The sequence below is a fragment of the Urocampus carinirostris genome, chromosome 6 (genome assembly GCF_059441175.1).
Source record: "Urocampus carinirostris isolate Australia breed hairy pipefish chromosome 6, RoL_Ucar_1.0, whole genome shotgun sequence".
Taxonomy (NCBI): Eukaryota; Metazoa; Chordata; class Actinopteri; order Syngnathiformes; family Syngnathidae; genus Urocampus; species Urocampus carinirostris.
In genome coordinates this window covers 25,418,242-25,430,278 of record NC_142354.1, presented here as the reverse complement: position 1 = coordinate 25,430,278, position 12,037 = coordinate 25,418,242, and the positions used below count along the sequence as shown (strand labels likewise).

Genomic DNA, 12,037 nt, shown 5'->3' with positions numbered 1-12,037 from the left:
GTTGCCCGTGGTGAGAGGCGCAGAGCATATTATTTGCTCCACGGCTCAGCGCCTGTACGTTGGGGTTCACCCCAGTAGATTTGAGGGTAGCCTCCCTCCGCCTTCGGGTGGGGGGACGGGTCCTGACTGTTGTTTGTGCTTATGCACCAAGTAGCAGTTCAGAGTCAGAGGGTGTGCTTGAGAGTGCGCCCCCTGGCGACTCCCTTGTACTGCTGGGAGACTTCAACGCTCACATGGGCAATAACAGTGAGACCTGGAGGGGCGTGATTGGATAGAACGGCCCCCCCTGACCTGAACCCGAGTGGTGTTTCGTTATTGGACTTCTGTGCTCGTCATGGTTTGTCCATAACGAACACCATGTTATGGGTGTCCATATGTGCACTTGGCACCAGGATACCCTAGGCCGTAGTTCGATGATCAACTTTGTCGTTGTTTCGTCGGACCTGCGGCCGCAGTTGTGGACACTCGGATGAAGAGAGGGGCGGAGCTGTCAACGGATCACCACCTGGTGGTGAGTTGGTTCCGATGGTGGGGGAAGATGCCGGTCCGACCCGGCAGACCCAAGCGTACTACCGCATTTTAAAATGTAAACAACAACTATAAAACTAACAGGCTCAAGGCTAGTATTTAAGTCGACGTCTGCTTTGCTTTGAAGCAAGACTTTGTGCATGAATAAACAGCTCCAACAATCGTATTTTGGTAAATGTTTGACACTTCCTCTTTTAAACAAGCACATGTTGTACATTTTTTTCCAGAGAAAAATAAAGAGCTATCACATGTATTGCTTTTTAATGTCAAAAAGGTTGGCATTTATCTAATGACAGAAATATAAATATGTTTTTATTTGGGTTGCTAGCAGTTTGTGTTGCACACTTCAGGGGGACAATGATGAGTCCGGTGTGCGTTGGTTGTCCATCCATCCATACATTATCTTCCGCTCATCTGGGGTCAGGTCGCGGGGGCAGCACCCTCAACAGGGAAGCCCAGAGCTACCTATCTCCAGCCACTTTTTCCAGCTTATTCGATGAGATCCTGGAGCGTTCCCAGGCCGGCCTAGAGACATAATCTCTCCAGCGGGTCCTGGGTCGTCCCCGGGGTCTCCTACCGGTGGGACATGCCTGGAACACCCCGCGAGGGAGGCGTCCAGGACACATCCTTATCAGATGCCCGAGCCACCTCAACTGGCTCCTCTCAATGTGGAGGAGCAGTGGTTGGTTGTAACTATTTTTAATCCTTTTTGTTTGCATCTACTTTGTTTACATTCGTCATTTGTCTTTGTGTGTTTTCCGATTCGTCTCTCATTACATCTCTACACCTTATCCCATCTCTCTCAATCTAAAACTCACACAGCCTCATGTGCTCACTTTCAGGACCCCACAGTGACTAAATGTCCCAAAAATTTGCAAAACTAACAGAAAAGAGCTGAATAATTAAAGTGCAACAAACGAGACAACATTAACAAACAAATATGAACATTAAAAAAAACAACAACATGAAAATAAATGAATGATGCAATTACATTCCGGTGGGTGTTACCTCTTTCAAAAATCCATTCAACACCCATTCCTTCACCTCATGCACTCATTTACATAGGTCTCACATCTGAATAAAAGGGTGAAGTTACTCCCTTCATTTGTAACTTTTTAGACTCACAAGATAATCCAAAATTAAGTATGATACCTAGGTACAGTACAAAGGCTTGGCTTTCATTATTCTCTATGCTTGTTTCAATACCTTAAGGCATTTATTTGTAAGAAAGCTCAGGTGGCTGGAATAAAATATATGTAGTGCATATGCAATATAGCGGCATGCACGTAAAAAGGGCTCTTGACCCTCCCCTTCAGTGCATCTTTTTGATTTGTTTTACTTGCACTGAATGGACAAACCCTCCGATTTTGTTATACTATTGTAGAATGACACTAAAGGCCATTCATTCATTTTTTTATTGACTCATTGATTCATTAATTCGTTAATAGAAACTCTTTTATGTGAACCCATTTAATATATCTGGTGTCTTCTGCGAATGCTGGATTTCTTCTTTTGCTATTTGTATTCTTTTTTGTTGGTTCCACAGCAAACCTTGGTTTTGTTGCACAGAGACCTATTTTACCTTTTAACTAAGGCTAAGTCGCTAAACAAGCCTCATGAATAAAATAGAATAGAATATACCTTTATTATCATTGTTACGAAATGGGTTGAACATATTGTGACAACAAAATTGGACATGGCACTCCAGTGTCACATTTAAACTGTAAGGATAGAAACAAATGGAGGGAATAGTTAAATTTATATCAGAAATCAAAAAATGTTTTTATCTTGATTGCCTATAGTCCGACTATTTAGGTTGAGTTACTCCTATCATAATGGATGACTCGTTCATACGAACCCATTTATCTGTTGCCTGTGCTTTATTTCATTTTTGTGATTTTATTCTTCTTCGTTGGTTAAGCAAACCTTGGTCTTGTAGCACAAAAACAATTAATACATGCTAACTTTAGCTAACTCACATAACAAGCCTCATGGCGTAAATGGTTGCATTTATATCAGATACTTCGAAGCATTTATTATTGACGTGAGTCTTTTTGAGAGGAGAACACAGACATCCCACAATTGTTCGTCATTACGTTTACATGGAAGGAATAGTCTGATTTATATCAGAAATTCGAATATGTTTTAATCCGGATGTCTAACAGTCGCACAAAAAGGGAGGCATAGGAAGCTGGGCATGGTCAGCGTTTGAGCTTTCATCTCTAACGAATGCTGAAAAGTCACAAACATACGCTTCGTCTTCTTCCCACAAGTTCGCTGTCCTCGTCTCACTTAACTAACAGCTGCTGTTATCTTGATACAGAACTTTCGCTTAAGTCATTATTAGTTTTGCTCTAGTATAAGAAAAAAATGGTCTCAGTTTAAATTATCATCAGTTGTAGTTATGATCATCACAGCAGTAGAAAAGTTCACAAATCAAACCTAACTTTATTTACAAACTAGTTTGAAAATGACGCATGTTTTTCAATCAGTGTGCCGTGAAAACTTGTCGAGTGTGCCACAGGAGGTTGCCTAATTTTACCTTTGCTAAAAAGCATCCCATTGTTCAGTATCTTCGCTTTCTTCCAGTGATCAGCCAGGTAACTTTAACATTCATATGGATGAATGTAGGTGGCAGCAGATTACCATTTTCGTTTATATTGTACATATTGATGCTCTGCTCATGAGGTAGCATATGGAAATACTCTATTCACTTGTTTTGTTTGATGAAGGTGTTTAAATTACACTGCCAAAATAATCAAATAATGAAAGTTGAATTAAAAAAAATCTAGCACATCATTTTGCTAATAGTAATAAAATATTTTTAGCTTTATTAATTGGCAGAAAATGCTAGAAAGTGCTAAAAATATATATTTTTCATTCCACTGAAGATTCTTTTTTAGAATTAAAATATAGTAAAACTTGAAAAAATGGGTTAAAGATATAAGAAAAATGCAAAAACGGTGACCACGAAAAAACATCTTTATACTGGAAATTATTGTAAGATTAGATTTTAAGCTTTAAGGGGACAGTGTGTGTTATTTGTTCAATAGATGTCAAGTCAAGTCAAGTGCTGTTTATATGTATAGCCCTTAATCACAAGGAGTCTCAAAGGGCTGCACAGACCAGAGATTATAGCTAACCACAGACTATTAATACATCCTCCCCTGATCTAAAACCTATATGAAGCAAAGGAAAAACTCAAAAACCTCAACATGAGGAAAATAAAGGAACCTTGAGAAGGGGCCGCACATGAGGTCATCCCCCTTCCAACAGATGTAACCAATAACACACAAATATCATCAACAGGAAATATAGGTAATTCATAAGCTATAGAATAGAAGTGTGTTTTAAGCCTAGATTTAAACAGTTCCACTGAGGTAGCAGGTCGAATCTCGGGGGGAAGAGCATTTCACGACACAGGGGCCCCAATGGAGAACGCTCTCGAACCTGCGGTTCTCTTCTTGGCTCTTAGGATCACTAGGAGACCAGCGTTTTAAAAACGAAGGCTCCGGATGTCACTATATAGTTTCATTTAAACCAAAAACTAGAGCTAAAATACAAACTCAGGAGACTCAATATGACCAAAACACATCATTTTACAGCTATTTTTCCCCTGAACCTTTAAATGTTTTTCAGTACCCATGGCAGCAAAATGGCAAAATGTTGTCGATTTAAATCAATTTTACTTAAAAATAATTTTTATTTTACTTAATAAAGGTTCGAACATTGTAAAATTTTTCCGTTTTGAGTATTACATTAGTAATTTTTCTTGAAAAAAAAGATAGATACAAATGTATGAAACAAAAAACGCAAAAAATAAAGATAACCTGACAAAAATGAATAACAAGATAATTAAAACTATTAAATTAATTAAATGAAACTGGTGCCAGGGATTAATTTTTAAACATATTGGACAGACAGTGAGCCTCGAATAAATGAGTAATAATAATGAAATTGTTGAAAGTGCTAAGAAACAACATAATAGACCAAGGTGCAAAAACAAGAAATAGCAAAAGATTGGTGAAATAGAAATTTGGACTCTGAATAGACACATACTAACGAGACAACGAGACACATATGGAAACAAAAAACGAGACTGAGACTGAAAGTAACAACAAGACAGGCAAAGACAATACAAAAGAGAACACTAATTTCATGCAATTTCAAGGGACAAAAATAAATGTATGTATAAATGTCATTGGTATCTGGCATCAAAATGTTGTGTATAATTTTCTTAAAATTGTGTTTTCAGTCTCCAAATATACTCTCAAAGAACAAAATATTTTACTTAAATTTTTGTTTATCCCCACAAAATTGCGTTAATTATTTTTCAATCTTTTTACTGAGAATCGTGGTACCCTCATTCATGATAGCCTACCAAGGAAATAGTTGGTTGGTATAAGTTCATAGATTGAATGCATATTAATATAAAGTGACATTGAGTATTATTTAGTACCTCATAAGCAAAAATACACGAACTCATTAACACGTGCTTCTTTTAAAAAATACTCCTAGTTCTAGAAATTTGTATTTATTTTACATAACATGAGGCTCACCAAGAGGAAGCTGACATGATTGTCCATCGTCTGGCTGCTAAGGGTGCCCGTTTAAACCAAAAACCTTGTTGAAAGTTAGGCCAAGCTATATATATATATATATATATATATATATATATATATATATATATATATATATATATATATATATATATATATATATATATATATATATATATATATATATATATATATATATATATATATATATATATATATATATATATATATATATATATATATATATATATCCGAATCTGTGTAGTCTATTCTTGTTCTTGTGACTTTATTCCCAACAAGAACACTATCAGCACCCAACCCAAAAGACATGTGTCTCGTTAGGATGGATGAATTATTTTTTTCTCACCGACTCTGAAAAATTGGACTGTTTCGGGAAGAGCCTCAAAGGTGAGGTCGTGGACAGAAAATCAATAATGATTTCCCTGGAACTGACGGAAACTTGTTAAGTAGTTCAAGAACTATGTAGATTACAACAACAATAAAATTAGTTTAATGAGATAAAAATCACCACTTGGCACAAGAGTTTTACACAATTTTGGATTCTGGCCTTGTTGTGCGGTGTTTGTATCGTCTCTGATTTCACCCACATTCAGAAAAGCTTTTCTTTTGGTCCATTAAGGAAAAGTTGGTTAAAATTAAAAGTAAACATCATCAATACTTTGTGCTCTGTTATTGGCAAGCAAAGATCTTCTTGTCTGTACAATCGATATTGACTAAAAACATTCTATCATTATGGTATTTTACATGATTTCGTTTTGGAACCATCCTCTGCATTGTTGGATTTTATTTTTTTGTTTTTCTTTCAGTAATTCAAAATCCTTATTTTCAGCAATTGAATGAAAAGAAAAAAAATATGAATGTGTAAATATAGGGTTCCTACAGTTAAGAAAGATATTTTCCTTGCTTCAAAGAGTTTTATCACCTTCTGAACCACTCAACCATTCACCTGAGAAGAGAAGCTGCTGCATGGTCTTGTTTAGTTTTCTCCGGTCTGTTATATGTTTCTTGTTTTACGGTTGCGTCCTCCTGCTATGTTAAACACTCCTCCCCATCAAACCTGTGACTCAACTGTTTGTAAGAAAATAGGGGAGCTTTTGCAGTCTGGTGAGATGTGAATCAGGCTTTGACTGTGAACCATCTCGTCATGAACACATATTATTGTCACTTGTCTCTATATATGTGTATTATTCAGAGGTTTAAGGTAATAGAGCTAACAAAAACAATATTCATTTGAATGATAAATAAAACACAAATAAAATATTCATCTCATCTCATCTCATCTCATTAGCTGTACCGCTTATCCTTATTAGGGTCGCGGGGGGGCTGGAGCCCATCCCAGCCGTCAGTGGGCAGGGGACGAATAAAATATTATTATAGTTAAAATCATATAACCATGCTTTTTTTACATATAAAAAATACTCGTAAGTCAAGATATTTTTATTCATTTTACATAACATGAAGCTCACACAAGGAGCTGGCATGATTTTCTGCCATCTTGCTACTACAAGTACCCACAAAAAACAAAATCCTTGTGAAAGGCTTTGGTTAAAAAAATGAGAAGAAAAAGGGTGTGGTTTGGTCACTTTGAGTCTCTGTGGTCTGTATTCCTCCTTGCGCTTGGTAGCACCGGGTTTCAGCCACACTACTCAATACAGCGACAGCAGTCAAATATTACACAGTGTCCCTTTATAATTATCACACTAAAACGTCAAAATCATGAGAAAACAATACCTTTTTTTGTTATAATGTATAATAAGGTATAATAAAGTCATATGGTTCTTGTTTTCTTTTTATGAAGCCCTAACAATACTTTGAAAGACAAATTCAATGACTTTTAGTGTCCAAGCAATTTAAAATAAAAAAAAAAGAAGATGGGGGTTGCGAATAACACACAGACTTATTATCAAACATAACTAAAAGATCTGCGTTTATTTGGCCCACTAATAGTTACCGTAATTATTTGTCAAGGCAAGATGTAATTAAATTTCCCCCAAATTCCGGGAAAGGTCACTCGTGGGGGTACGCGTGCGTGGGCGTGTTCGCGCGCGGAAGAAGATGAAGAAGGGAGGTGCGAAGAAAGATGGGAGGGAGTCGCCTTCAGATTGTGAGGAGGAAAAAAAAGGGAAAAAAGGAGAAGGGCGCAAGAAATACAACAAGTGAGGGAACTGTTGCTCGCCCCACCAGCTCGCTGGGAGTCTCTTCAACTTCACAATTTTTAATTATTCCTGCAGGAATTCTTTTGCGTTATTTTCTCATAATTAAAAAAAAAGTTTGCATCGCTGCTCAACTTGAGCCTGAATACTCGTGTTGGGAAGCTTTTGATTTTTGAAGCACGAGGAAGCAAATTAACGAGCACCAAAAGGGTAAGATTTTTTTTTGCGCTTGTTTGTTTATTGTAGCGCATGATGAAAATGAGACTGACTTATAATCATTTGGACTCACTATTCAAATTTCGACATTTCACCGGAGAAAGATAGTTAAAATCAATTGTATTGTCTTTATTATCATAGATATGAACGTTGTTTTCACCGAGATTAGACACGGCGCTCCTGGGTAAACCTGTGATAAAGACTTAAAAGAGAAAATAAGATAAAATAATATCAAGATAATTACGCGAAAATATTTAAAATGTAGTGCCCGGAAAGTTCATGCATAATTCATACCTGTCAACTTACCTTTCCCCCGTATTTTCATCATTTCAAATTGTATATAACAATTTGTGTACTGTGTACGTGTAATAAACAATGCTGAATTTACTAGAAGTGAGAAAGAACCAAGAAAGCTGCTGAAATAATTATTTTGTGTTTCTTATTTCTTAAATAAAAAAAACACATCGACACAAATTATCTTTATTCTTTATTGTCTGTCCTGCTGTGAGTTGGCACAACGTTGTGTTGTAAAGGTTTATTATCGCTTAATAAGAGGAATTGCAATCATTAATACCAAAAATAAATGCCCGAGGTTGTCAGCTATGATAACTTGAAATATATCTATATAATTTATTGTTTCAATATAATTTGTATCTGTTAAGAAATTACAAGTGAGACATTTTTATATAAGTGTAGTATCATATTTGTATTTTTCGGATTTTCTGAATTCTCTTTATTGTCACTGATAACGTTGTGAACTGAGTTTACATCGAGATTAGACATGGCACCCCACGTTTAACAAAATATGATAAAATAATGACAGGATAAATAGGCATAAATATTTACAAGGTAGTGCTTGGAGAGTTCATGCATAACTAGAATTATACCTTATTAGATTTATGTTTTCATTAAATACATGTTTAAAAAGTACAATATATGAGTATCATATTTGTATGTACAAATTTTCATAAATGTCTTTATTGTCATTGATAACAATTATTTGTTACTGAATTAGAGATGCCACTCCAGGGTAAACATGTAATACGGACTGGAAAAAATAAAAATAAGATAAAAGAATCTCGGGATTAATAGGAAAAAGTATTTTTATATTTTTAATGTAATGTTCAGAGCGTCCATGCATAACAACAAGTAAGACTTATATATATATATATATATATATATATATATATATATATATATATGTATATATATATATATATATATATATATATATATATATATATATATATATATATATATATATATATATATATATATATATATATATATATATATATATATATATATATATATATATATATATATATATATATATATATATATGTACTGTGTTATATTTGTATTTTTGGATTTTCTGAATTAGACAAGTTTGTATATATATCATTATATATGCATTATGCATGTGCAGCCCTTTAAGACATTTTGTGATTCAGCGCTATACAAATAAGCATGACTCGGCTTGACTTATATATGGTATGAATATCTGACAAAGTAACGATTTGTATATTTCTTAAATGTACTATTGATAATCATTTGTATCAAATGTGTGTCCCTCGCAGGTCGGAACTTCAATATTCCCAGAAAATCTGGGTGCTTGTGAACTGTGATTCACATTCAAAATGGAAAAACAAAAGGTGGCACGCTAAATGAATTTGATTCGATAGTGACAACTCTTCAAACCAAAAAGAAAAAAAATCGTGCCCGCGTTTGTCCGTTTCCAGTGGACAGCCAAGCTAACATCATCCCCCCAAATGTGGTGGGTGAGATGAACCCCAGTGGGAATACTGTCGACCCCACCTGACAGCTCGAAAACGGGAGCGTTGCAGCTCTGAAACCAAGCGACGAGTTTTCAGGAAGTTCTTGAAATACAGACGGTAAATGTAGTGGTACAGAAATAAAATCTGCTGCTATATTACCATTCCATCGTATAAACACACACGCTCGGATCCCTCCTTCGGTGACGTCCCACCCAGACTCCAGCCTGGCCGGCACGACCATCCCCGCCAAGGGGGAGGAGGACTTCCTCACGCTGGCCGCCTCCCGCCTCAGCCGCAAAAAACGCGTGATCGGGGCTGGAGTCGGTGTGGCCATGGTCCTGGTCCTCCTTGTGGCCATCCCGCTTTTGGTCCACACCACCAAAGGGGGCGCATCCGGAGCAGCGGATACCCATTACGAGATGTTGGGGAGCTGTAAGATGGTGTGTGACACATTGACGCCCCCTCAAGGAGAGCTCACGGGCGCCTCTCCCCAGCCCCCGGACTTGGCCAACCGCAAGGGCAGACAGGGTTTCAGGGGAAATCCGGGACTTCCGGGTCCCCCGGGTCCCAAGGGACCCCCCGGAGAGCCCGGTAAGCCCGGTCCGCCAGGTCCGCCGGGACCGGGGCCTGGTGGCTACGGCGCTTCTGTGTACACCCCCAAAATCGCATTCTATGCTGGTTTGAGGAAACAACATGAAGGCAACGAGGTGCTGAAGTTTGATGACGTGGTGACCAATGTGGGGAACTACTACGAGCCCAGTACGGGCAAGTTCACCTGCCCTCTGCCGGGTATCTACTACTTCACCTACCATGTCCTGATGAGAGGAGGGGATGGCACAAGTATGTGGGCTGACCTCAAGAAGAACGGACAGGTGAGTGTCTATGAGTTTCACTGTATTTCACCCACCAAATTATAAGACGAAACTCCCCAAAATAGTATTTCATGATTTATTTTTCATATACAAGGCACACTGGACGATAAGGCGCATGGGATCAAAACTACAGTACAAACCCCTAGCTCAAGGATCGGAAACCTTTTTGACTCAAAGAGCCATTAAAGCCTGTGCCCCATATCAACAAATATACCCTTTTAAATTGTCATCCCTCCTGCAGTTACTTGAGATTGTTGAAGCTTATCTCCACTATCATTTTTGTAGTAAATAATGCTTTCAAAATAGGGGTCTTCCACATTTTTCAAGCTGAGAGCTACTGCATATTCCTAATTAGCTTAAAAGACACAGAGTTGTATATGCATTTCTAAAATAACAACATATCAAGTAGGGCTAAATAAACCCAGTCAACCACCCCAAAAATAATTTTACCTGAAAATCACAATGACCCAGTAAGCGTTAACTATTTTCAGAACAGGTCCACAGGCACCTCAGCTGCCCTTGGGGGAAACCTGGGTGCCCACGGGCACAACACTGGAGACCCCGGTTTCAAAACTAGTTCTTTTGTCGAAATGTCACAAATTACTGCAAATGAGACGCATACGTATGTGTTTCCCTTCAACTAAGTGACCGCCCACCCCTACCGCTCACCCAATCAAACTGCTTTGGGTGCTTAATTGACATTTTCTGGTGTTTGTTCTATGGGTTTCATCATCAAGTGTCTCAACAGTGAACATAAATTGTGTAATTCAGCCATATTCAGGATTATATGGAGACGTACAGCCAAAACGTGGTCTGTTGGTGTAACTGTGAACTGTAATTGGGAAGTTGCCTTGTATACTCTGTATACCTATAGCAGTCGAACAGTCATGCAAGCTTCCTGCTGAGTTACGGAAAATAAATACATCTTTCTTGACCTACGAGTATTCATAAGAATGCATGTTTATATGATAGTTGATGTATTTTTTCTATAAAGTGCTAATTAATACACAACATCCTAAGTTAATTGCTAATTTCTGAAAAACATTATTAAGAAGAAATCAGTGTTAATTTACCCCACAACTAAAGGTGTCAAATCTATTTAATTAAATGACAAGTATTTGATAAAGAAAGTTATTTTAAACACTAAAAGGCGCAACGTAATAAACAATGTGCTTTTAATTTTATTGGAGTGAAAGGATATAAAAAAGCAATTACAACTGAAAATACAATTATTGTTGTCAAAAACATGCCCTGTGGTGTCCATAACTTCAAAATATTCTACTTGCTACATCTACTACTACATCTTCTGGCTGAAATCATTGTTGCAGCCTCTATCAAGGTCGTTTTGTTTGATCGTGCAAGTATGTGAAATTTTTAGACGTGCTCGAATAACCTCTTCCTTTTCATCTTTCTGGATTTTGCACTTTATTTGAAGCAGGCCTTTTCTCACTTTCGACATTTTCATCATAGAATAAAAGAAAACTTCGAGCACAAGTGTAATCAGTCTCCTCCCCCCGTGCCCCCACCTTTCTTTCCGCTCACGTGCTCTGTGGCCGGAACTCCAAGGGTAAAATAATGTAAGCAGATATGTGCAGTTGAAACAATAGAGAAAGGCTCTTTGAACTCATGTGGGTATTGTTATCACATACTTAATCAAGAAAACATTTAAATTTAAACTTTTTAGGACACCTCAAATAAGCCACTCCCCCTCCAAGTAATATCTTTCCTATTTTACTATATTTAGAATATATACACTATATTCGTAAAGTTTTAGCCCTTTCCCTCTTTTCCAGCAAAAAGTATATAAAAATGATTTTAAAAATACACACAAAAAAGCTATCCCCATCACAATGACAGAATTTTTTTTTTTTCACAATGTTTGATAAAAGTTTATTACGATCATTCATTGC

General features: G+C 37.1%; 1 protein-coding gene across 1 annotated transcript in view; it reads left to right on the top strand.

The window, feature by feature from the left end:
* Positions 1 to 7,252: 7,252 nt before the first annotated feature.
* c1ql4b (complement C1q like 4b) overlaps positions 7,253 to 12,037 on the top strand; it is a 45,295-nt gene continuing 40,510 nt past the window's right edge. The window contains exons 1-2 of the mRNA XM_088337190.1: positions 7,253 to 7,471; positions 9,058 to 10,127. Coding sequence (XP_088193316.1) covers positions 9,588 to 10,127 — 540 coding nt within the window. The 5' untranslated portion in view covers positions 7,253 to 7,471; positions 9,058 to 9,587. The remainder of the gene's footprint in view (positions 7,472 to 9,057; positions 10,128 to 12,037) is intronic.